The sequence below is a fragment of the Equus caballus genome, chromosome 18 (assembly GCF_041296265.1).
Source record: "Equus caballus isolate H_3958 breed thoroughbred chromosome 18, TB-T2T, whole genome shotgun sequence".
Lineage (NCBI taxonomy): Eukaryota > Metazoa > Chordata > Mammalia > Perissodactyla > Equidae > Equus > Equus caballus.
The window spans coordinates 12629794-12656319 of record NC_091701.1 but is presented as its reverse complement, the minus strand read 5'-3'; the positions used below and the strand labels follow the sequence as shown (position 1 = coordinate 12656319).

Sequence of the window (26526 nt, the reverse complement as noted above, 5' to 3'; positions counted from 1 at the left end):
TAATCTTGGGTAAGTTACTCAACTTCTCTGAGCATCAGTACCTGAAATTATAAAATGGAAATACTGATACCTCCTAAAGAGCTGTGAGGAGTCAAAGAAAGAATATATATGTAAATAGTCCAGGATGATGTTGGGCAAATAGGAAGCAATCAATACATGGTAGTTATTATGATGTATGGCATAAAATTCTAAGAAAGCAATCGTGCAATTGCATTCTGAACTGCACCACCTCTACCTGAGCTAGATGTGAAACTCACTGAGGAAGAGAGCTGTCCCTTTCAGGTCTCACGTCTCTCCCTAAAGCCGTCTCTGTTCCCACCAGAGCGTGCAATCCACAGTCAGCAAACAGCTGAGCAGCCGGACCCCTGGGCTTTTCAGGTGCAGTTCCAGGACTGCCCACAAGAGCTGGGCGGCCGGTCCATCTGGCAGCTGGAGCTAGCTCAGGGCTAAGAAGGAGCCTGGAGAGGGGCGGACTCGGGGTGAAACAAGAGCTGGAGACTCTGCTTTCTGAGGTTCGGTGCCCAGGAGTCACCAGGAACCGCCCCAGCCACCCTGCCTGCCTGCACTAGGAGCCTGCTGCCAGCGGTACTGAAGAACATATCACTTCCTGTAAGGGCTTGGAACCCAGCCCCACGGGGCCCTGACAATCTCCGCATGAAGGGTCCAATGTTCCTGAGACGGTCCACATTTTGAAACCTTCCAGCAACCAGATAAATGTTATTAATTTTTAAATATTTATTAAATAATCATAAATTTATTTCCCCTTTTTTATTAATCAAAGGCTCATGTAACTGCCAGTCAGAGCTGCTGGGCAGCATGAAACAGCATCTGTGAGCACAGTGAGCGGCTGTACCTGCAGCCCAGAGCTGGGCCAGCTCGGTTCGGTCAGCCAGGGCGGCCTTAGCAGGTGGGGTACAGATGCATTTCCAGCCACTGCCTGAAAACACAGAGACCCGCTCAGAGGCCCCTCCTCCGCTGGCACCCCTGTCAAGGGCCTCAAGTGGGGGACTCCTGTGCTGATCCAGTCACTCATCCTGAAAATGCTGGGCTCACACTCAGAGGCCTACCCCAGGTCACACAGCTGGCAGCAGGCCTCCTGAGCCCAGTGCAGTGTCCCGTGCTGAAAAGAGCAGCCTGGCCCCCCCGGGGTGGTGGTCGTGACGCCCAGAGAAGTTGCCCCACACCACACCCCTCCTTTGGGGAGACTCTGCAGCCTGCCCGCCCCCGGCCGCACCCACACACACCCCTCTTCACCCGCCCTGCCCTGCTCTGCACGCTCCTCCCTCGGCTCTCTTGGACTCCAGCTCCTGCGTCCATGCGTCCTGAGCATGAAGAAAATTCTCCGTCCATCAGGAGGACCCGACTCCAGCAGGCCCGATGGAGCACCCGTGAGGTTAGAGTGCCACAAACGTACCAAAACAAAACAGCGCTAACCAGAGATTTAAGGATAAGGTAATCCTAGAGAACTCTGAAGTTTCCCGTGATGACTGTGTTGATGCCATCTTTGAAATGTCAAATATCAAATTCTCTCCCCTAAATGGCTTTGGGAACCCACGCTCTACCCATACCACACGCTCAGGGCTTCCAGTAGGTATTTCCCTCCCCCTCCTAATCAGCCCACTTCTAACATCCTTGTTTCTAGAAGAAACCGCGGGGCATCCCAATGCTCTTTAAAATAGATACATATAATAGTATATTATATACATATAAAAGAAAGGAAACAAAGGAACATACTTGCTGCACACTAGGTCTTCTGTCACCAGAAGTGTATTCTCAGAACATGCTACATGGCTAATGAATTTTTCTGCATCATTGTTGCCTACACATCTGCATTTCGGGAGAAAAAGTCTGATGGACAGACGCAGGTAGAAAGAGTTCAGTAAAAGACAGGCCATAGCTTGGCTCTCTCCGCTCAGACATTTTAACACGCCCTTAAACCAGGTCCTTTGATCTGCATCTGAGGAGCCACATTTGAAATTCAAACAAATATTCCCTCGTTCCCCAGCACCCACGCAGCAAGGTTCAGGCCCCGGTGGGAAGGAGTGGGGTGGGGCCTGTCTACTGGCTATAATGTTTCAAGACTGGAATTTTTACCAACCCAGCACTTTCACATCCATTGGTATTTTGTCCCCTTCCAAAGAGACACGCTAGGAACCCGTGTTTATTCCAGTTACACTGCCATGCTTGAAACCCCCAAGAACTCCACTTCTGGAAATGCGTCAGCCCAGCCTGTGGCACACTCTTTTGAAAATCCTCAGTGGTGGAGAAGTTTCCCCCTTCGAGGAGGATCTGAGTTTGGGAAAGAGTCGAAAGCCCTTCTGAGCCAAGTCTGATGAATAAGGCGAGTGATCAGCCTGGGAAATGCTATTTTGAGCAAGAGCGGGGTTCAGGCATAAAATCACAAGACTGCTTTTATGTGTCTGTGACGGGGCGTGGGTGTGAATATGTGATTTGTAAACTAACTTGTAAAGGTAATTCTGAAAGAGAAGCTCTTAAAAGATTTTAAGCAGTGGCAGGATGGTTGGGAGACGGGCATATCCATTCAAAGCCATTGCTTCAAAGAGGTCAATTGTACTTGGAAATAGGAGCTGGAGTGTACAAACCCAGGTATGAGATCATGACTTGGGAGCCCCACTGGTGAAAGAAAGCAGCGAGGTTCCCCTGGAGCCTGGAGTGGAATCCACTCCGCGGCCAGGCCCGGGGCTGCACACATGTTTAAGGAGGCCCCTCGGTGGAAAGGCTGGGAGCAGCTGGGGGGCCCCCCTCCCAGGCCTGCTGGCTTGTGGGCTCTGTTCTGAATAACACAGCTAATTAAGGTAAGTACTATTGCAGCTCTGTGCTGGAGCTGCCGGGATGAGCCAGCCTTCCTTGTGTCACAGCTTTCAGATGAATCCATATTTCAGGGGTTAACAGCTCATCTGTAAATAAAATAAAATGTCCTCTGGGCTGCAGCCAGGTAGCCCATTCCTGCCTTTGGCCTGAATGTTATTAGCACGTTGGGATGGAGGCAGGCAGCGGGCAAGAGGGGGCAGCGGGAGGAGGGAGACCATTCGAAATGTGTGAGACCTCGGAAAAGTGATTGTGGTGACTGATTTCCAAGAGAGGTTTCCCCCTGCACACCCTATCGCCCTGGCCCCCAACTTTAGAAATTAAGCCCATTTTGAGACAAAACCTAACATAGTAAATTAGCTCCTTACTGCTCAAGGCCTCCGAACAGAATTACTAAGGCAGGGGCGCCAGACAGGCCTTGGAGGTCCGAAAACCTTCCCTGGACCTGGAGGGAGCGGGGGTAGGAGGCCGGGCTTCAGGTTTTGCTCCACTTTTTGTCAGAATCTCAAAGGTGACACCGAGAAAGACCCAGCAGGAGAACAGGGACGGTGTCTGTAGAGGCAGGCAGGCCAGGAGGAAGACGCGCAGTGAAGCCACTGCAAAGCTGCTCCTTTGACTAAACACAGCAATTTTTCTTTTAAACAATCTGGTACTTGACTATATTTAACTGTTATTTTATTTTCTAAACTGCTTTTGTGTGTGAAGCCCCTGTCTCTTCTTCAAGGGAGAGAGGAGCCCCGATAAAGCTCCACACTGCACCCTATGTAACCTCAGCAGAAGCCTTCCTCCCGCCTCTTGAAAATGTACTCAGTCCAGGGTAAACTTGTAAATTACACTGGCAATGGTCATCATCAAAATCAGGCAACACTCTCCAAACTTTCCTGTAAATCTGAAACTTTTTGGAGATAAAAAAGTGACAAAAAAAAAAAAAGTGACATCATTTCTAATGGTATAATATACGCCTACGTAGCAAAGAACCATCAGTCAAACTGGGTTATGCTTTGTTTAATTTTCCAGAATTCCCTAGGTGTGTGTGCAGGTGATATTTTTATGTCTGTTTTATATGTCTATCTATTTAGTCTCTTTAATAAGCTTGGAATGATGACGCACATGGGTTACATTAAGGGCTTGAAAAGTTTTCTCACATCCAGCAACACAAGAAATTACTCCCAGTATATCTAACTTGTCTACTTGTCTGCTCCCCTGTGAACGTTCCAGCAATCTTCCCTTTCTTCACCCCAATTTCAGCATGTGGTGAAGGCGTTAGCAAGGGCCGCGACACATTATGTCCCGGTTCCAGTTAGGTGAGGAGGAATGGTTGACGGTACTTTTAAAAGTGCACCCAGCTTTGGAAAGTATATTTGTTTTTTTTTTTTTTTTACAAACAGTCCAGCTGTAAAAAGCCTGTCATTTCTTAGCCTGTTGTAGTATTCCTACTGGCCAAGCTCTTTAACAGTTGCTTTCTTACACATTAACAGAAACAAAATACCACACACGCACAAACAGACGCAGCTCAGCTTTGACATTTCTGATACCATCCTTCAAAATATTTTTAAAAAGTTATTCCTACATTGGAAGTTCCAAAGGAACAGACACAGAGTTAAAGCTTTTTCTAAAATCTAAATCTGCACGAGTGTTTATTGTTTCCATGAAAAGCTTTCTAAGATGTGCACGGAAAATGAACTTCCAATAATTGTCTCCACAGTATTAATGTGTATCTTCTGTTGGGAGAAAATCTGTAACCTCATCAAGGAATAGAATTCAAATAAATTTTCATTGTCCCACTGCACAAAGCTAAGCTTAGGCGAACCCTAATTTGTTATTCATTCTTCCTGTTTAATTCATAATTTGATCCTAAACGTGGTGGCACAGCAGCGCCGCACAAATTCGATGGCGTCTGTCCTCAGTTACATTTCTTGCAGCTACTCAGGCTTATGTTTTATACTAAAAATGTTTTTAAGCTTACAGATGTGCGACCTAAACGGAGAGTGAGGAAGTTATTTTTTCTGTGCCTAGTGAGCCAACATTAATCTCACCAAATTCGGGGTCTCTTCTTTACTTTTTCAAAATTCTTTTTTTTTCCCCATTCTGGCTGGCTAACTGTGCTTCTCAGTATTTCCCAAACTCTTATCTGAAGCAAAAATTCCTCCTGACAAATGCTTTGGGTTTAAAACTAATGTTTTCCCCGTCTGAGTAAGTGCCATAGAAGTAAAAAGGATTTTGCAAAATATTCCACAACCTGATTTTTAATTTACTGCATCACCAGCTACTTTTATGATAATATTTAATCTACTGAAATAAACCAACCTTAGGGGGAAAAAAACAAACGACAACAACAAAGAGAAAGAGAGTTTAATTTTAGCAAGTCCAGTCTCACAGTAGGGGATAAAGCAAACCAAAACAGCCTCACCTAAGGGCGCTCACTTCTCCCTTTTTTTCTTTTTCTCTGTCTTACTTCCTTCTTTCCATTTATTTTTTCCTCTCCTTTTTTCTCCCAGTGGCTGGGCTAATCAAGTTAAAGGTTATGTTTCACTAAGTACATTTAACAAGTCTTAATTAGCAGAAGGCTCCAAGAAAGAAACTCTCCCCCCACCAAAAAATTTATAGAGCGATGATAAGTGTAATAGTCAACCGTGGTCCAGATGCGCGAAACCCTGAAATGAGAAGAAGGCTAGTGAACACGCCACTTCAGGAGGTCAAGTGTGGAAATGTGGCTCAGATACCCCAAGTGCCAGGCCACAATGGTGATAATGTCATTATTTATAAGTCAGGAAAACAGAGAAGAGAGGTAATAAAATGCCTCAAAATTTAGTGGGCTCCTTCAACTCAGGCACTTCAAACTTTTTACTCCAGGGCTCATTGTTTTAGAGAAAACTCAGGAGAAATGGCAAAGTGAACTGAGTATTCTGGGGGCTTTTTTTGGTCTGTATGTCTTGTCTGTTAAAACAGATCTTTTGGGAACTGAGCACTCTAGTGAGAGACAGTTAAGCCTAGCCTTGTGCACACAAAAACATTCCTGAACAACTATGCCCTAAAGATGCAAACTGTAGTGGAAACTGAGCCAGGCCAATGGACCCCTCTCTTAAAGGAACCGCTTCCGATCAGAAGGTGAGTTCCTCTAACAGCCTCTGCATTTTTAAACACTGGCCTGGATCAGGCAGCAGAAAGCCATTAGAATGGGCCCTTCACGAGTGGGAAGACATCATCGGAAGTTTTGCCTGTGTCTTTCGTAGAAAATGGTCCTCCCCGGGAGCACTGTACTCGTGGCTCCTCGTTCAGCAAAGGAGTGTGAGCCGTGACAACAGCACGTACATGCCCGCACATACCCTGTCCTCTGCCCAGCAGCTGCTGCAGCTGCAAATTGCAAGGCAAGTTCAAGAGGATGAAAGAGGCCAACAAACCCAAATCTACAGCGGCTACAGTCACGGAACGCTCAGAGAGAAAGTTCTGGTTATGTTAGGATGCTTCCCCTGGACATGAAGGGGAAGTTTCCTTTAAGCTCTGTAATTAGCTTGTTTGAAAGCTCTCTGATTCACCTCCTCGTCCTAATTCTTAAGATCATGAATTTTGCATTATTCTATGCACAATAATGCACATAAAATTAAATAAACAATTTAATTAATTTAATTAAAATTAAATATTAAACATATTGCATATAAGGAAGCTGCGCGTTTGATTTAATTGGGCGGGAGGACCCAAAGCAGTTTGGGTAACAGCGCAAAATAATTAAAAACAACAAGTACGTTAGCCTCTGGGTACAAGAAATAGTTGGGAGCCTCCTCCTGAGAAAGGTTTATTTAATTAAAATTAAACTAATCTTTGGAAAACATTTGATAAGCATTTCATAATACAAATCATAATCCAAAAAATGAGGCTCAGCCTGCCTCTCCACGATACAGGAAAATCATGTTAAATAATTTATCTCTGGCAGTAGCTACTCTCTCCTTTACACACACACACAAACACGCACACACGGTAATTCAATAGACAACATGTTTGCTAGGTTCAAATTCTAGGTAATATTTGATTCATCGAGAATCTAGATAAACATTAGCAAAATGCATTAAGCATAATATGTCCATAGTGAGAATTTAGGAGACTCAGTGCTTGATTTAGAAATGGAAATGGATTTTTAGAGCCAATAAGCCCTATCCAAAAGGATCTTTATGAGTTTATTTAAAAGGCAAACTCGAGTGTTTTGGGAAGTCAATAACCTGGTCAGCGCTAATGTAGCCCCGAAATACAGAAAGAGCTGGGTCCCCCAGTCATCCTCAGATACACTTAATTCACAAGGCATCACAGTCAGTTCTTCATACCCAGAGAAGAAAACCATTTATATTCCCACTTGTTTCATCCAGTTGGTGTGGCTGGATCTGTTATTCAGCTGCAGAGCGTTAGATAAGATTAGACACAGACCACAAAAGAAAGACAGCTACCAGGCCCATGTACACGCTTCCCCAGGAACTGTTCCCAGGGCCTGACCTGCCAGAACCCCCAGACATCCATAGTCTTTACCAAACTAGGGCACATTTTGACAACTACAGCCTGAGCAGGAATATCACCACAACCAGCTTTGTGGTCTAATTCCGAAGTTACTAAATGCATGCACCTGGGCTGACAAGTGCCTACAGGAATAACTCTGAACCTTAATTGTATACATTCCGGTTGTCCACCTCACAAACATCCCACAAACCTAAAGGAAGACCAAAATTAGACCATCCATTGGCTTGAATAATTCTCTTCACTTCTATTTCAGTATATATCACTTAGTCTGTCAGAGGGGATAAAATATTTTCATATATTCTAATGATTCATAATGGATAGTGCAACTATATTCATCCCAAAGATTCTCTGGGAGCATATAATAACGCATTTTGTTTCATCTTTACAGCAAAAGATTTTCTATATATAGCCTGACACCAAATCATATGCTTCAGCGGTCATATGTATCCTAAAAATCATTGTCGTGGGCTATACATACCCACAGGTGTCACACACATAGAAAAGTCTGAATCAAAGCTTAGTCTTGCCTATGCCAAGGTTATTTTGTAGTGTCTTTGCTCTGTAAAGAAAGCCACAAAAATATATATCATGCTATTTTATAAGCAGTTAATTCATAATGGCAACTAATAATTATTCCTGCAATATCCAGCATTCCTCCAAAAATTCAGCTAAGCTTGTAACGGCTTCTCTGTTCGGTTCAACTTTTCTTTGATCAGAAGAACAAAGTACCTTTGGAGACTTCCAGTTGGGCCGAGAGACACGGCGATCCAAAGGGTGGACTGCCAATTGCCAGACTTAAGAAAAAAAAATCTGGAAACTTGGCAAAGCTAAGAAGGATGCAAGCAAAAGATCCTAAAGCCATCTCCATTTCAATTAACTCTTTCACATAATTATTGGAAAAGGGTGTTTAACCCTCTAGAAAACACCCAGCGAAGAGCCTGGTGAGGCCCTGGCTTCCTCCAGCCAGGACCACAGCTGCAGAAAGGTTTCTCCTCTGCCATCCAGGGCTTGTCAATGGTGCCCTTCATTTGCATGTCAATCCTTTTACATGATTAATATGTATTTATTGACCAGGAGGCCTTCCCAACCTAGGACAAAGGGAGACAGGCAGTCCCCTTTTACAGGGCAGCCATAACTTTCCTGGCAGGACTGACAACTGTGCACAGAAATAATTCTCTTCCAGCTAGAAAGTTCCCACCGTTCAGACACATGGACTGATGGAAAGAAAACAATCTAAACCGAGCCCCAGAAGCTCAAGGGCACCCCTCCACTCCCTTCCCCATAAACTCATTCGTCTCCATCTCCTACCACCTCAAGTGGGGAGTATGGACAGGCCAGAGAAAAATGACCCACAGCCTGGGAGGCTGGCTGTCTGCTCCAGGCATGCAGGACTCTGAGGCTGAGCCTTGCCACACCCTGAGGTGCCTGAGGGAAGAGACCTGCCTTCTCCTGAACCGTGAATCTAGAATCGGCGAAGCTGCACCAACACATCCCATGATTCGACTCCTTATGAATCTTTTATCCACTCAACTACAGGATACCTTTTCCAGATTGACGTGTGGAGTTTTATTTATTAAACAGCAAAGTTCATTTAAAAAAAAAAAGTTCAGCCTTATGTCTACCATTAAAAATTCCCAGAAATTCTCTCCTCTTCCACTCCTCCCACGTAGGAAAAGAAAGAAATGACAGCCTAGATGGTCAAACAGTGGCATAAACTTCCATTTTCACTCTGGCATTTGCCTCTCGGAATGCCAGAGATGAGACTCTAGATAAGTTTAGAAAAACTGTGTGAGGGATTATGATGACTTGTTTGTCCTGACGCCAAGGATATGGAGTGAGATCATCCAAGAGGGTTTTTTTCGTCTTTATCGTGGTGGTTCTGGGACTTACTCAGTTTGATGGTTAGCTTCCCACCTCTGTGCATATGAAATTCTTGGCTCCACAGAGAGGCTGACAGCTTGCTGTCTAGGGTTCCCAAGAAAGAGTGCATGGAGCCATCTCTTTCATAAGGTACTTAACTATAGAAATTTATAAGAAAATAGGGACTTTCCCTTAGGTTGAAATAGTTCAAGTGCAGCCTCTTTGTAAGCACCATAACTGCTTGAAGGAAACACACACACACACACACACACACACACTCCCTCTCATTCATTAAAGGCCTAGGGTTTGAGTTCCTAAACTGAACACCAACAAGAAATGAGTCATCTTTCTGCTCTAAGGCCAGCTCCGAATTCCTCCCCCAGGATTCAACATCATGACAGGTATTCATTAGGGGTAAACTAACTTGATTTTAAAAGGAAATTCTGGGATGTCAGTCCCTCCAGTCTGTCCCTTACCTACACCCTAGCAAACTCTAGGAAATCAGGAGCACATGGTACCCTATACAGGAGGACCAGCCACAGGCCCGCTCTCCACCCACAGTCTTGTCTGGGCAAGGTGAGGGAAGCAGTTTAGATAACCACACTGCTATTGTTTGACTTCAACCAACTCCTATGTTACTGTGTCATTTTTACTCAAACTGGTTTACATGTAGAGACTGTGCCTAAAAGAATCCCAGAAAGAGTCCTAGAATTCCAAGAATGTAAACTTCAAGGACTGGGCCCACAATGGTGAACTTACCACAAGCAATTAGACATAAAATGGCCCCAGCAGGATGTTTCAAATTTCTGCCCAAGTTTTGCCCATAAAGAAATGTGATGCTTATGATGAAGAAGGTATTCTCCTTAATAATAACTCCAAAGAACGTTACCCAAAAATAGAGCTGGAGTCATTTTAACGATGCCCCTACAGTGTCATACACTTGCTGTGACACCCAGAATGCGAGCAGTCCCCCTGCATCCCAGTTCTCAATGCCCCATTCCACATCCAAGACCATGCTTCTGAAAGCTGTTCAAGACTTCTCTGCACAACCACATTTCCCAGAAAAACCTATCAAAAATGCAGGCACGTGTCAACAGCATCTGAGAACAAATACAAGGATGAAGAGGAAAAGTGTCAAGCAAAAGCGAATATAATCTCTAACTTCTGCAAATCTGTGGTTTATTCTACTAACCTAAACAGATTCTATGTGGTGGAAGTAAGGAAGTATATTTTATTTCTCCTCAAAATACTGACATCATAAACTAAGGCGGGTGCACCCAAACCTGACTTTGTTTTCTATTTCACAGATCGTAAGTTCAGCTGAGTTCACCAAGCAAAAATTGTCCCTCAGGTATTGCCTCTGACAAGACTGAAGTTAAGAGACAGGGTGGATCATGGTCACCATATTCCAAACACTCAGGCATAGCCTTCAGGAATTCATTGAACTCAACTGCAACTCTGGGCTATCCCACACCAACACGGGCACCAACGCGGGACATGAGGAATCCATCCCATGGGGCAGGCCAATGGTGGAGGCCAGGTTGTGTGATGGAATAATGGATCGGTACACAGCAGAAGGCTTTCCCTCTGATTTTTGTCATCATTAGAATCCAGCCTCTGTTCACTAAGGAATACCTTTTGTTCTAAGTCTTCAATGCACTGACCACCACCTCAGGCATTTTGTGGGGGAAAACAACAACAACAAAAAACCCCTCTTGATTTGAAAGAACGGTTGAATACTCCTGACTACCTCAACTCTCTCTTTGCCCCCTTCTTATCTAACGTTGCAGGCCATTAATCCAGAATGGGCACTAGAGCATTGGGTATTTGCTTTCACATTAAAATGACTGAGTCATTAATGAAAGTTGGCAACTACTCCTGCAGGCAGCAAGCCCCCTCCTCCTGGAGACTCAGCGCTGGGTGTTCAAGTGTATTTCCTGTCCCATAGTCCCCCACCCCCCAGCCAGCCTCCCCTTCCCTCACTGCATCAGTGGAACTTCCCCAGGCTCTGTGGGTGACCTCCCTCTCAAGGAACCATTTAGACTGCCCTTCTTGGCCACTGAAGACCTTTGTGGTGAAAGAGTCATGATTTACTAAGGGCAGAAATGGCAACTACATGGTCCCGACTCCCTCGTAAGCTACACACAGTCACCAGCTACATAATAAGGGAGAATGCAGCGTTTCCAGCCTGGTCCACGTTGACACCCGAGGGCAACTCTCACACTCACATTTCCATAAGATATCTTCTTAAGAAAAACAAGCCCCTCTAAAACACGACCAGCACCTTGACTTTCCCTGCGCCCTGTGAGCTGGGTAAGGTGAGAGGAAGAAGACGGTGGCCCCGCTGGTTGTTCCCCCCCAACAAACAATAGCTTCTGTGTTAGAGGGGCTCCCAGCCTGGTATGGATGGCCGGAATGTTGGAGTTAATAACACAGTGTCACAAAGGAATTTAAGCCTGAACTCGGAAATTCTCCGTCTAGGAGCATCTACTTTTCCCTCTTCAAACTTCCCTGCTCTGTCTCCAAAGACTAAGAACCCTCTGTCATTTTTCTCCTGGAGGCCATTTCACTTCCTTCCTTGTGAAATGACCAAAGAATCCTTGATTATGGAGGAGACAACCACCGGGTCACTAGGTGAGTCTTGGATCCATTTCCAAAATGACCCCCCCTCTGCAGAGGGGATGGCCTGCCTTGTGTAGGGGCTGTGTATATGTGCCAAAATAAAACTGTGGACAGAGAGCTGTCACTGTGGTCGCAATCTCTTGGCCAAGCGTGGAGAAGGTCATAACGGCTGGTGTAGGGTTGGAATGGGACTGTGAACCTGGTCAGGAGGCAGTCCATGGGGCTCCTGGCTCTCTCCTGGAATGCACCCCAAATTCCACGGGATTCCACTGTAAATAGGAAGTGAAAGGGAGGTGCTGCAGCGAGGATCACCAGTGTCTCCCACGTACACACAGACTCAACACCTCAGGGATCCTCAGGGGTAGCACTCTGGACACTTTCCCTGGTCCCAAAACCCTCAGCTCCCAAGTCAGGGGTCCGTGGCTAGGGCTTTATCCCATCCAGCGGGGCTTGCTTCGCATCCCCAGCGAAGGAGCGATTCCCTTCCCCAGGTAAGCCCCCTGCAGGGGCTTCCCCGAGGCCGCCTCACAGCCAAGTGAGCTTGTGAACACGGAGACGGCTGAGGATCCGAGACAAGGAGCTCGCTCGCTCGGTTTTTCTGGGCCGTGTTTGCCATTTGCGGGAATAAATGAAGCATCCGTAATCTCCATAAAAGAGCTTTCACGCTTCATTCTCTGAAACTAAGTTGGGGCTTAGACGGAAAGAAAAAGAAGGACTTTTAATTTAAAGTAATGATCATCAGCACTCTGGCTCTAGAGGGTCTCCAGGGTAGAAGGAGTGCCCACCCCACCCCGGGAAGCTGGAGGGAGGGCGTCGGCGCCGCGCCTCACCAGGCGGGTCTAGAATTGCTTGGATTGGTGGGCAAATCCAAACGCGGCAGCTCTCCTGGGAGCAGGACAGTGGTACAAACAAGACTCCCTGGGGTAATCGAGGAAGTGGGGGAGCCTCGGGAGCGAGAGATCGGAGATCCTTCCTCCCTGAGAAAGGAAAGTGCGCAATCCCAATGGAGGCCCTGAGGTCGCGGAGGCCACGACTGGGGGCAGCGGCAGTCCTCTTCTGGGGCAGGGGCCTCGCACTTCACGAGGGAACGTCAGCCGTGGTGGCGCCTCCCCCATCTCCGCGCATCTATGGTTGTTCTCACCAGGTGGCCGCTTCTGTTTGGGTCCAAGTTTGCACTTGGGGCGCACAGCACACTCAGCGCCTCCCTTCCCTACCCCGCACCCCCAGGTCCGGTCGAAGGGCCCCAGCAGTTCTGTCCCTGAAAGGGAACTTTGTCACTTTAGCTCAAAGAAAGTGGCGCGGGGGCGGCTACAGCCGTCAAATTGCCCCCTCCTTCAACACTCCCCCAACACTCGGGGCCCCTCACTTCCACGCTAGTCCCCAAACCAACAAACACTGGATTTCTCACTATGCACCAGCAATGAGGTCGGCCCGGGGAGGACATGTTGGAGAACAGATAAGAAACTTGAGGCCTGATGAGCGTGGAACTGCGTTCAGCCGTCCTCGCCGGGGTGTCTGCGACCAGATTCCCGTCGGAGGTTTCGGCTGCCGCCCGCTGAGGCGGAGGCGCTCCGACAGACCCCAACGTCGGGAGGCCGGCGGCGGGGGCCAGAGCGCACTCGGCACGGGCAGCGGGCGCGGGAAACCCAGTCAAGAATCGAGGAACGCGACCCTGCCCAGCCGCGCCCTTCTGGAAGCTCTGCGGGGCCCCGGGGGGCGCCGCCCAGAGAAGACGCAGAGCGAGGGCAAGTTGGCGCCGCTAGTATTACAGATATTCCAAGTAAACAGTGAACCCGAACGGGAAACCGCAGCTGTGCCTAGGGAAGCGAATTGGCCAAGTAACTCCAGAAAAGAAGGAGATGGGAGGTGGGCAAATGTCTGCGCCCTGAAGGTGGTCGCTTTATTAGGGGAAGAGGCTGCAGGGGTCAGGGCTGCTTCTGCAACTTTTCCTCTGCCCAAAAAAGGGTCCCGCAGCGGGGATTTCGGAAGGCGCTCACCTAGTCCGGGACAATTCAGTTGGCGGCCCTTCGCGGGCCGGGTCTGCCCCAGCAGGCACGCAGGAGGCCGGCGTCCGAGCCCTCTGACGCCGGGGCCTCCGGGCTGGCCAAGGCCGCGCAGGGCGCTGAGCCGGCGGGCCGAGCCAGCGAGGGTCTGGGCTCCCCGTGGTGTGTGCGCGCCGGCGCGCCTCCTCTAACCGTTCAGGACAAGTTGAAGCAGCACAAGTATAGTCGGGTCTCCGCAGCCTGGAGGCCCACCCCTCCTCCTTCCTTGTTGACCTCAGGCCCCCGGAGCCACGGTTTGTGCAGCCAAGACTGCAAACCGACGCGCGTTACCGCTCAGTGAAGGGCGCTCCCCCCGTGGCCACGACTTGGGAGCCCCCAAGTCTAAGGAGGAGGGAGCGACTGGAGAACATGGGCGGGGGTGGGGGGAGAGCGTGGCCGCCCCCGAGGTCAGCGATGGGCCCCACGCGCAGGCTCCAGGACGATGGCGGATGGTCCGAGCGCCCAGGCCTCCCTCTGAGCAGCGGAGCGAGGCAGACAGGGGCGCAAACTTGGGAGCTGGGCCAGGCGACAAGGGGAGACGGGGCGCGGGGAGGTGGGAGGAGGCAAGGAGTCGAAGGGACTCCCGGCCGCAACTGAATCCGAGCGGCCAGAGAGGTTAGCCGCAGGAGGGCGGACTCCGGAGCGAAAACGGAAACCTTGGAGCAGAGGACGAGGAACCCAGAGGCCAGGAAGCCCATAGAAAATGACAGAAAGGAAAGCGAACCCTGCCTAGACACAAATCGAAACTGTACAAAGAGCAGTCACTTGGGAGAGCCCGGGCGCAGGGCAGGGTGATGTTGGAGCCTGCGGCCGGAGCGTGGGTCCCGGTCACTTGCCCGGAGCCCGGCGCGAGGAAGTGGCCGGGGCAGCCTTTCCCTTCGGGCCCCAAGGAGCAAATGGGCAGAACCCGCGCCCTGCGCTGGGCGAGTTGTGGTTTCGCGGTTCCTGGAGGGAGGGTGAGCCCTGCATGCTCTCCCATCTCCAGCCCCCAGTGGAGCGAGGGGGCCCAGGGCGGTCTGGGCCTGCAGCCTCGGCCGCGCTGACCGGAAGTGCGTCTGCGAAGCGCCCTGCGCGGACCGTGCTGGGCGCAGGCGGCGCGGTCCGACTGGAGCGAGGCCAAAGTCAGAGATGCCCGGATGGAACGGGCGGTTTCCGCGAATGCAGCCTGGGCGCGAGTGGGCGAGGAGGAAGCGAGGGTAGAAACTGCGGATCATGGGGGAAAGGGGTCGTCTTAATCAGGGAAAAGAAGGGAATCTCCTGGGAACCTGAGACCCGGGTGGAGGGGCGTGCAAGAGCAGGACTTCGGGCCGGAGTTACTAGCTTGAGGGGGAAGTAGAGGGTGGCGCGTGAGAGCTAAGGACTTCTGAGATTCCAGAAGAGAGAATAGCCCTTATCCCTGTAACCCAAGTCAGCGCCGCTCCCTACCATGTGCCAAAGTCTCCATACTGCGGAGATGACAGTGCGCTGCGCGCCCAGGCACGCGGCCCTGGCCTTTTACGATACATAGTTACCGTGTCAACTTTAATGCGGTTTGATGTGACCTTGGCAAAACGACCCTGGGCCTCACTTTTCTCATCTGTAAAATGGGAATGATAATATACCACTCAAAGAAGCGTGAGAGGTTGAATGAAGTAAATTAAGTCAAATAGCTAGCAAGGTGAGCGGTTGGCCCTCTGTAAATAGTGATTATATTACGATTAATTTTAAGTTTCTGGAAGTGTCCTCTTGTGAATCACCTCCACTCTGTGAAATGGACGAGCCCTGCGCAACGGGGGTGAAGGGGGAGGGCGGGGAGAGACCTGCCGAGCTGGGTGCTGGGACTCGCTTTTGTTTTCTTCAGCATCTCCCCTGCCTTCAGCTTGGACGAAGTTGAGACTGTTACAGGCCGCTTCTCCCCAGCCCGACGAGGCCTCGGAGCAGTCACAGAGCTTGATCGGCCGCGTTTCCCACTGCGTTCGCTTGATCAGGTGGCAGAACGGTGGGTCTTCCAGCCACAGTTGGTGGGTCTCTGTCAGGGCCCTAGCCCACTCTCGCAGCGGTTGTGGCCGAATTTTAAATACTCGTGGGTCCCTCTCGTCCTTGGACACCTTCCATCTCGCCCACAGGGGGCTCCCTCCCCTCTGCGCCGTAATTGCTGCTGCGCCTGGACTCCAGGTCTTCGGGCCGCGGGAGGATGAGCGCACCCCTGACGGCGGCGCTTCCAACCGCCGCTGCGCTTGCGTGGTGACAGCGGGCAGGGAGGAATCTGCTGGTGGCTGTTTGTCCTCAAAAGCGTGCTTGTGTTTATAACCCATCCCCGACAGAGCTGACCCTACCCCATTCGCACAGCCAAAAGCCCAGTCAGGAGTGGTTGATCGGAGTCCTCTGTTGAAGATAGGATGTGTATGCCTGACACCCACAGTAAATCTCTGCTTTTCTACAGGCTCACCCGTACCCAGGGTCTTCCATTACTGTGGCCTGAAGTCTTCCCAAATGTCCCAAAGCAAGCCACCCCCATATCTGTGGGGAGAATTCCAGAATGGAAGGGCTTCATTCCACCTCCAGGGTGATACCTCAGTCAGGGAAGGGGGTATTTAGAAGCAGACTCCAGGAGCAAACTGGAACAGCTCATGACTTACCAAGCTCTGGGAGAAAGCTATTTAGGAAGTTTGCTGGGTCCTGCCCTTGGCCTGCCCCGCCCCAGGAGTTACACCTTTGCAGGTGCAGCGGCGTATACATGAGGGTTCTAGCAGCACGCCTGTGTCTCAGCTGGAGTCTCTGGGACCCAGCTGCCTCCAGAGAGGGAAGGGGCTGCCCCTCCTCTCCCCTGGCTGCCCAGACTCCAGTCTTCCTGCCCCCACACAGTCGACCCACCCACCGCAGCCCCACTTCTCTCTGTGGCCTCCATGGAAAGGATGGGGCAGCAGGGATGTCCCTGGCCCTGGAAACTATGTCCTGTCCCTTCACTGACTAGGAGTGAAGCCCACCAGCCGGGTCATGCAGGTGTGTATTGGACACCAGTATGTGTATTCCAGGACCAGGTATAATGTGTGCCGGAAACTTCTGCACAGGCAATATCCATGTGCTTGCTGGGAACACACCTCTATACATCATCCCACTTATATTTTTTGTATACGTGCACATATTTTACAGACGTGTGCATGTATACACATGGGTGAATGTGTGCTTGTGTCCTTTTCTGTGCAGAAGCGCGCACATGTGTGCTGAGTGGCTGTGTGTGCAATGACTACCCACCCAGTGGCACACGGGGAAGAGCACTGGGCTCACGGGAAACCTGAGGGTTTTGCCTCTCACTTGCTGTGTGCTTTGAGTAAGGCACTTTCCTTCTCAAGACTCTCCCCATCCTGTGAAATGAAACCTCTTTATTCAAGAATCCCTGAGGAGCCCCACCAACAATGGGACTTCATTAAAAGACCAGCAGCATTTGGGGAGGAGTCGGGGCTGGCAGAGTCCCCAGCCCTGTCCCTTTCTACAAGTTGCCACACAGGAGTAAACCTCTCACCTGAGTTCACACTGGGAGAGGAGAACAAAGGTCTCTGGTGAGGGTGAGGAGGGGTGCAGCAAGCCCCATGCATGGGAGGCCTGCTGCCTCCCCCAGACAAGTGGACAGGATCTCCACTTTGAACCTGTGGTGACTTGAGCAAAGCTAGGGGAGGACTGACTGCAGGGTCCCCCTGCCCCTCCCTGCCCCTTCTTCTCCAACACAGAAAAAAAAAAAACTAGGCTGACCAATGGAGGAACAGATGACGGCCACTGCAGAGAACCACAGCAGACTCCTCATCTAGGGTGAGGAGTCTGGCTAGGGCCTCTCCGACCCTGGCCTCGGCCTCGGCCTCTGGGTGTCAGCCAAGGCTCACCCCTGCCCCTCGGCTAGGTCTTTTTTACTGAAGGCATCGGGTAGGGGAGGGGAGGCTTGGTGGCACAATGGCCTCCTTGGTGATATCCACTCTGGAAGCCCTGCCACAGGTCACAGGGCTGTAGGGGCCCCGTAGGGGGCAGGCTAGCAGGCCACTCCATCTCTGTGACCTGGGCAGTCCGCCTAGGGGGCCAGAGAACAGGGCACACATACACACACTCACAAACACCAGTCACTACTGGCACCCGTACACCCAAAACACACACTTCCACTTCCCAAGCCTAAATAAATAGACTCAATACCACCCCCATACAAACGCCTGCACACAGTACAACCCACAAATGGATATGCGCACACGGCCATACAACGCAGCTCCACACACCCAAAGTCCGGCTCCTGCCTCCACCCTCATCTGCAGCCTCCTCCTTCTGACCCTACTGAAGGAAAGGGAGCTTCTAGCAAAAACCTTTGCCCTCAGAAAGAGCTAGGGATCAATACTGTTTAGACTCGGCCAGCGTGGATTTCCTCCTGGGCTGAGGAAGATTTAAGTTTATAGTTCAATCCAATCTTAAAAAAAAAAAAAAAAGGTAGACTATGAGGAAGTTGGGAGAGCACACTCCAGTATTTATTTCAATGCAGCGCAGACTTTAATACACAGGCGGCTCACTAAGCCAGCCCCATAAATCAGAGAAATCAATGCCTGTTTATGATTATTATTACTTTCTTTTTTTAGAGGAGGTGCAAGAAAGAGGTCTGACCAGAGTCCTCCTCCCCTCTCCTCTGCCCCAATCGGGAGGAAGGAAACAACGACGGGGGAGGGCAAGAAGATAGGAAAGTCATCGTGGACAATGACTTCTCTGGGCCTTGGCCAGATTCCTGAGGTAAAGGCAGCTGTAACAAGTAGATGCGACATAGACCAAGATACACAGCCACAGAGGAGGCACGGACCACACGTTTAAGCCCTCAGAACTTCAGTTTCCTCCACAGAACAATGAAGAAAATTCTATTTGCCCATAGTGATTGGAAGATAAAAGGTGATAATGGGCAAGAAATCACATGACAATAATAACACCTCCATACACTTACTAATAGAGTCATGGGGGGTAACCACCTCCTCCCTCTCCCCCTGGGTTAAGGGGGGAAGCTCTTAGCTTTGAGCTCTTGGAATAAGTGAAGAGGCGCCTGAAGGAACAGGATGCTTCCTGGAACTGTTTAAGTTGGCCCCCGTCCTAGCCTCTGAATCTGGTGATCTTGAGGGGCTAAGGTATCCTAAGGGGCCACAATGGGGAAGGGAGAAGGAAGGCAGCCCAGTTTCCAGGCGCTCATGATGTGAAGCCCTCTGCAGAGCTGGCACTCTCAACACTGCATCTGGGTGTGGCCAGGACCCTTCTTGATGTCTGAGCTGTCTGGGCCAGGAGAGGGGTACCTTGGGCCCCTGGTCTCAGGCCCTGTAACCTGTAGGCCTGCAGAGGGCAAAGATTCCAGGCTCCCCTCCCCGCCAAGGGAAGGAAGGGATGTACCTCCAACCACCAGAAAATGACTCTCCTGGGCCATCCCAGGGCAGGCCCATCTCACTGCTTCCAACGCTCCACGACAGGACTGGTGGGGCACCTGTTAGGGGCAGAGGTTCCGCCACGCGCCCCAAGGACGTGTGAAGGGGGTGGAAAGAAGAGATTTACAGCAATAATGTCGGGAACCCATGGAAATGTCCAGTGTGCCCTCCAACTCCGGGCCACCAAACCCCAAGCCCCCCAATCCTTGAGCAGGGACTTGGAGGGCCCCTTGACTTCCCGGACTTGGACCTTAGCAGTGTCACTTCCCCAGACATCGCCCCAAACCAGGGGGACTTTTTCAAGAAAAAAGACAGAAGGAAGGACTGGCCATTCTCACTTCTCACAAAGTCAATCCTGCATGGACAACAGGAAAGAAACCCAAGAAGGGAAGAGCACAGGAACAGAGTTCCCATGTGTGCAGGAACCCCACAAACACACCTGCAAACATTTTGGCATGCAAACACAAATGAGCACATGTACCCACACGGTGAACTTGCAAACATCCAAGTGTGCATCGAATCTCAGAGAAATGAACACAACACTCACACATGCAGGGATACACAAAACCGAGTCAGTACTCCACATCTGCATATGATCACACATGCACACAAGCGTCTGGAACACCTACATGTCTAGCCACACATGTACAGGTACATACATACATACCTACTGCAGAAAAGAGGATGGAAGGGGCGAGTGGAATTTACCATTTAAAAAAAATCCTGGACAAAAGGGAGATGATGCCCCCCGAGAAGGGACCTCCCCTCCTTTCTTCTAGTCTGAGTGTCCCACTGCCTGCCCAGGAAGAATAGGCCCCAGGGTGGGGGGGCAAGAATCGAGACATTTGCCTCTGGGAAGTTGCATCGTCCTGAGGGTCCTGGGGGCTTGTATCTGCGCCCCCCTCTGTCAGGCAGCAAGCCAGGCTTTGTTGGGATTCTGAGAGGGACCCTGCTTAGGTCTTGGGTCAGGCCCAGAGCAATCCCAGCATCTGTCGCTTTGCATAGGTTCCAGGCATCCGGGCCTCCTCTCCCCCGGCTCTGCGGGCCCATGAGATCCAAGCCCCGCGAGGCTCCGTGTGCCGTCCTCCACCCGCCGCTTCGCCAATGGAATCACTTCTCCAAACGAAGAGCAGCGAGGTCCAGGCGGCCCCGGGCAGAGGTGCCCCTTGCCCTAGAGGGCCGCTCAGGACAGCAGGCGGCCCTCACCTCTGTCTCGCCCTGGGAAGGCCTTCTGCTTCTACAGGAGAAAACCGCAAGCAAAACCCGCACCAGAAAAAAAGGAAAAGGAGTGGTGCAGGCTGAAGCGAGGAGCAGGTGACGGGAGGAGGCCGCAGCCGGCTGGGCCCGGCCTGGCTCAAGGAGCAGCCCCACAGCCCGGCAGTGTCTCCGAAGTCAGGACTGGGGGGACCTTTGGGCTCCTTCGAACGCAATCGGAGACCAGGCATGTCCCGCCAGACCCTGCAGACCCGGACCCTACCCGGATCTTGCCGCCTCCACCACCGCGCTCCCGCCGCCCCCGTGTTCGTTGCGCGGGCTGCCCCGGGCTCCCCGCCCGGCGAGTGCGCGCTGCGCGCGGGGCCGCCGTGTGCCCTGCGCCCACGCCCTTCCCGAGCCCGCAAAGACGAGGGCCGCCAGCGGCTCGTGAGCACAGTGTACACTTTATTTCAGACTACAGGTTTCTGAACATAATAAAATCTTTGGCTTGTAGCGGCGGTTCAGTCTCGCAGTCTGTGGGGTCGTATTTCTCAACATGTCTCCGGAAAACGAAAGGTGGGGGCAGGACAGACAGACCGACAGTAGGGGCCTGGGAGGTGGGGGAGAGGCGAAGGGCAGACACGCGAGGGAACACACTCTCACGCACACAAAGAAAAGTCCCAGAGAAACCAGGGCCAGCGATGCGGGGCGGGAGGCACCGGAGAAGCGATAACATTCAAAAGAAAAAGGCAACGAAAACGAAACTGGGCCGGGGGCAGCGAGGCGGAGGTGGGGGACAAAATAATTATAATAATTATAATAATTATAACAATAATAATAAAGGAGATTCATAAAAAGTCCAGCAAATAGAGATCGCTACACATATTTCTTTTCCTTACCTGAAATTAAATATATACAAGGTCGTAAGCGGTTTGGCTAGATAGAGCTTTAAGGAGTTCGCAGCTTCGTCCCTTATACTGTGAACAGAGAACAGATCGTATTTTTCGATAGCACCTGTCCGAGTCTTTCTCCCTTTTTAAAAACGTTTCGTTCCAAGGTGATTCGTGATTCTCCATTCAGAGGAACTCTTTCTCTCTCTTTTCCCTGTTGCTCCCTCCCTCCTCTGCGATGAGTATTTGTGCCCGGCGTGGGGCCGGGGAGGCGGCGGCGGCGGGGCCAGGAGGGGGCGCGGGCGCGGCGGCCGGAGCGCGCGGCCCCAGCCGGCGGCGGCTACTCGCTCTCGTCTTTGTCCTGGACCGTGGTGGTAGAATGGTTGTACAGTCCCTGCGCCATGAGGTGCAGCGCCAGGCCGTTCTTGATGCCCGTGGCCTTCTTGATCTTGGCGCGCTTGTTCTGGAACCAGATCTTGATCTGGGACTCATTGAGGCTGAGCTCCTGGGCCAGGGTCTGCCGCCGCTGCTCCGTGATGTAGCGGTTCGCCTGGAACTCCGCCTTGAGTCTCTGCAGCTGCTCGGCCGTGAACGCCGTCCGCGGCCGCTTGTCCTCCTTCTCGTTCTTCTTCTTCTTCAGCTTTCTGGTGCGCGGACCTGCAGCGGCGGAGAGGGCCGGTGGGGGTGGGGACGGAGGGCAGAGGGGAGGGGGAAGAGGGCAGAGGAAGCCGTGAGAATTGCAGAGCCAGCGGGGATCGCGCCCGATAGCGGAGGCCCTGCTGTGCCCCCGACGCCCTCCCGGCGGCTAGCCCCTGGATCAATCGCCTGGCTGGTGGGGTCCCCGAGTTCCCTTCTGGGGGGCCAGAAGGGCCGCGCAGGAAAGCTGGCCGAGGTTGTAGGTGCACCTCACACTTCAATTCAGAACAGGAGAGCCCTGTGACAGGCTTAAATCACAGAATCCAAGATGGAGAGAGATTTGGAGCTCCATCAGGCCCAGCCCAGAGTTGGAGATCAGGAGACTGCTGTCTTCACAGCCCTGGAATAAAAAGAGGCTCAAGACGGGCAGCGAAGACACTGGGGCAGGATTGCCCCGGGAGAATGCCAGCCTGCATTCTCTAATGCTCCCTTGCTCCTCAAGAAGCGCACCTACACCTGGGTTCCTACAGTAAGAGCCCATCTGCTTGTAGCTGTCCACCCAGAAAACAAGGGGATGCAGAGGGGGCCGTGAGAGGTTGCCTAGCTCGAAAGGATTTGTATCAGCTCTATCTTTTCTTTCTTTTTGGCTTAAACGAAGCCCTTTCTAGGGTCTCACACAGAAACACTGACTACTCCCTTCTCTGAAGGGGGAGAAAGGGCCTTCACCCAGTTGCATGACTTACCCACATGACCCTGATCCCTGGGTTCTCTGCTTTGCCCCTCGCATGGTGCCAATAAGAAAGAGAGGGCTCTCCCCATTCCTCTACTCAGCTGCACAGGCCGGGTCTCCCTTATCTCCTTTTTGAACACAGGCTGAAATTTCAGGATTGAAAACTCCCGAATAACAAAAACAAGCCAGCTCTGCTTTCCCTGCTTACCTATGCCATTTGCAAGAAGACTACATCCTCCTCCCCTGTCTGTGAACAAAATAGGGGCAGAGCGACAGGCACAGAAGGACAATCCCAACAAAAATCTGTGCTTTGCCTTAAGATGGATATGGGAAGAGGCTACAGGAAATCTCCCCAGGAAGGTGCAGTCTCCCTCAACAGCTAGTCTGGGAAGAGGGCTGCTGTGGGTCCAGCTCTGGAGAACGGAAGAAGACAGAGGAGGCAGGCCGTAAAGCCCACACTTCTGTCCACCAGCCTCCACACCCAAGGCTCTGGCACTTACTCGCTGGGCCCTGTCCTGGTTATGGGAGCTTACTGAGCCAAATTAGGTCCCTGTCAGGCCCGTTAATCTCCAAAATGGTCAGGAAGGAAGGGTCTTCACTGGCATCTCCAAGTCTAGCAATAGAGGGCCTGGGCAGCTGGCTCCTGAGGCAGACCAGTGCCTGGGGTCACCAGCTGTCCTGTGACACAAGGGTCCAGGCCTGGATGGCTGCAGCGACTCAGGTCTGGGTTGAGGTTCATCTCCCTGAACTGCTCATACAAGAGAAGGAGCCAGTGCCCTATGTCCCCAGACCCCTAAGAAGGAAAGCGGCCAAGAACAAAGACAAGGCCCGCTCCTGAGCGCGGTGCAGAAAGCACTGGAAGGCGGTGCGGAGGGAGGAAGGCCTGGCTTTAGATTAGTAATTAGCTGAGCGGGCAGAGATGACCCAGGAAATGTGCCTTTCCCCAGAAAGGCCCCGCCGCGCGTTGTGCGTCCAGGACGTTGTTAGAGTGTTGTGTGTGTGTGTGTGTGTGTGTGCGCGCGCGCGCGGAGGCACGGACACTTGTAATAAAATCGTAGCCTCCCGGCCAGCCGAGCCGCACGGCCTGACAGCTCAATCACTCTATCCATCAGGCGAGTCAATCAAAGCAGCTTTTCGGAGGTTCAGGGAGCCGGACGTGTCAATAACGGGGCTCGAGATGGCGGGGGCTGATAGCGCGCATCGATCCGCGCCGGCCGGCAGCCGTGGGGAGGCTGAAGACCAGCCGGAGTAAGGCGGCACACCAGTTCCCTGTGCCAGGCCTCCCGCCGGACCCGGGTGCCCGGCACCCCTATGGTGGTCCAGAGCCCCTGCCGCCCTCCTTGCGGCGCCCACCGGGCTCCCTGGCGCTGTCGGCCGGGAAGGCGAGCAGGCCTCGGCCTCCTCCCCCCGGGCCTACTGGCTGTCCCGGGGCAGATCCGGGCTTCGGATTCTCCAAGGGCAAGAGACATGCGGAAAAAGGGCCGAAGGAAAGTCGAGATAAAACGGGCTTACGGCTGGCGGAAGGAAATCTGCTAACTGGCAGATGTGCAGCAGAAAGGAGTGAAAGAAGGAAGGGGCCGGGCCGGGCAGGGAGGATGTGGGAGCCTGGGAGCCGTGCCGCGGGGAAGCTGCGGAGGAGGCTGGCTCTCCTGCCCTCGGCTCCTGTTTCTGGGCTGCGCCTGACCTGGCTTCTCTCCTCTCCCACTGTCTGTCTGTCAGCTCCAGAGAACCAGGAGCCAGGGGCTTTCCGCACCCACCGTTTCGGCAACCGCCTTTCCCTGGATCGTACCCACCCGGATCAGACTCTCTTGGCGACCCAGCCCGGGGAATAGGGACAGTGATCAGACGCTTTTCTCTCTGTTTATGCTCAAATCTCTCTCTATGTAAATGAACTCTCCTCAGAAAATACCGAGATGGTATTTGTGTCTGTAAGAACATAAGGTGAAGATTATTTCTCTGATCAAAGCCTTCCTGGATTTTGGCCTCCGCAGGACCAGGCTGACGAGATTTCAGACCCATATTCCTAGGCCCACTTTCCCGCTGCCTCTAAACACCCCTTTCCCTGGCAGAAAAGTCAAAGACTGATTGCGTCTTTCCTAAGAATAGGAAAGGTAAAACACAAAGAAGGCCCGAGGGCTTCGGAGTCCAAAACCGAAGAACCCAGACTCGAGCTCCCCGTGCCCTGAACTGTCGCCTCCCTGGTGATGGCTGCAGAGGCCAGGAGCGCAGATCTGGGTCCACACCCGGTTTTGACGGGGACCGAGAGTGAGCCTCGAGGAGGAAGCAGGCTTGAGAGAAGCGAGCGCCCGAGGCCGGGTTTGCTCTCCCCAGCACGGCGGCTGCGAGTTCGGGGGCGTCCGCGGGGTGGAAGGCATGGCGCAGCCTGCGGTTGAGTACTCACCGGAGGACGGACGATCCGAGTAGCGCGTGCAGTAGACCCAGGCGGGCCACACGAGGGGCTGCTGCGAGTCAGTTTTGACCACGGGCCCGCCGTTGGCTGAACCCATAAGCAGGATGGCCGGGTTGCCGTGCTCCGGGTATTTGGCACTCTGCGCACCCGGGCTCCCCACGCCGCCTCCACTGCCGCCGCCGCTGTCCGAAGGCTTGGCCGCTGCTGCTGCCGCCGCCGCCGCCACGGCCGCTGCAGCCGCCGCCGCCGCCGCCGCCGCCGGGTTCCCAGCTTTGGACGCGCCCGCGCCGCCGCCGGCAGCTGGCGGGGAGCCGTCGGGTGGGCCACAGTTCGCATCCGGGGCGCACAGGAGCGAGGCTGCGCTTGGCGCCCGCGTGCCCAGCGGGTGGACAGGGTCTCTACCTGCGCCGGTCTGGCCTCTGTCACGCTCCACCCGGCTTCCTCCTGCGCCTCCTCCGGCCGCCGCCGCCACCAGGAGCTGCGGCGGCGGCTGCTCCTTTTTGCAGCCGAAGTCCGGCCTCAGGATGTTGTCGATGAAAAAGTTGGTGGTGCGGTGCAGCTGGGCCGCGGGTTGCGGCTGGTGAGCAGGCGCCGCGAGATGCGGCTGCGGCGGCGGCGGGGGCGGGGGATGTGGGGGGAGGTGCGGGTGGTGGGCCAGGGGCGGCAGGCAGGGCGCCGCGGGCGGCGAGGGGGGCGCGGGCTGCGGAGACACCGGCACGCTGTCTCCATCGCTGCCGCTGCTGCCGCTGGCGCCGGGGCTGAGGCTCAGGCTGAGGCTGCCCGGGGCCGCCGCCACCGCCGCCGCGCCAAGGCCCGAGTCGCGCTGACTTTTAGGTTCCGGCTGCTGTTCTTCCATGCTCGGCCGCCCCGCCGCCCCGGCCGCCGCGCCGGCCCCCGCCCCCCCCGCCTCGCTCCCCACCCCACTTTGCCAGCGGCCCGTGGGGGTGCGCGGAGGAAGGAGGCCGGCGAAGCCCCAGCGAAGGCACGGGGCGGGTGCAGGAAAAAAGCCCAGGCGCCTGGCCTGGATCGCTCGCTCTTATCGAGCAGATAGATCTTGCTGTCTCTCCCTCTCTCTAATTTGTAGACATCCAGATATGGAGGCACTTGGCTATTTCTTTTTTCTTTCTGCAACCAGATTCAATGATTTGTTTTAAATGGGGAGTAAGCCACGCCAAAAAAAAAAAAAAAAGAAAAAGAAAGAAAGAAAAAAGAAAGCAAGAAAAAAAGAAAAAAGCTCCAAGAATTATTTTTCTTAAAAGAAAAAAAAAATAGTCTTTAAAGTCTAGCCATCTTCCTAGGCAGTAGTGAGGGGTTTGACTTCCCCGAGTGTCACGCTCAGCTGTGCCCAGAGCGCGAGGCTGGCAGTGCCTTTAATCGCCTTTGCTTTTTTTGCAGGGAGAGC

At 52.6% G+C, this 26526-nt stretch overlaps 1 protein-coding gene across 1 annotated transcript; it reads right to left on the bottom strand.

Moving 5' to 3' along the window:
• Positions 1-20903: 20903 nt before the first annotated feature.
• EN1 (engrailed homeobox 1) lies at positions 20904-26024 on the bottom strand. The gene is made up of 2 exons (XM_023622793.2): positions 25116-26024; positions 20904-22005 (listed from the first exon to the last, which is right to left on the bottom strand). The coding sequence occupies exons 1-2, from the start codon at positions 25978-25980 to the stop codon at positions 21689-21691; spliced, it is 1182 nt and encodes a 393-aa protein (XP_023478561.1). The 5' UTR covers positions 25981-26024; the 3' UTR covers positions 20904-21688.
• Between the last annotated feature and the right edge of the window lie 502 nt (positions 26025-26526).

What these genes read in the sequence shown, in the direction of transcription:
- EN1 (XM_023622793.2), bottom strand. Translation starts at nt 25,980, where the DNA reads ATGGAAGAACAGCAGCCGGAACCTAAAAGTCAGCGCGACTCGGGCCTT. An exon ending in CTCGGATCGTCCGTCCTCCG is followed by an intron (nt 22,006 to 25,115) that starts GTGAGTACTCAA and finishes CCGCCGCTGCAG; the next exon opens with GTCCGCGCACCAGAAAGCTG.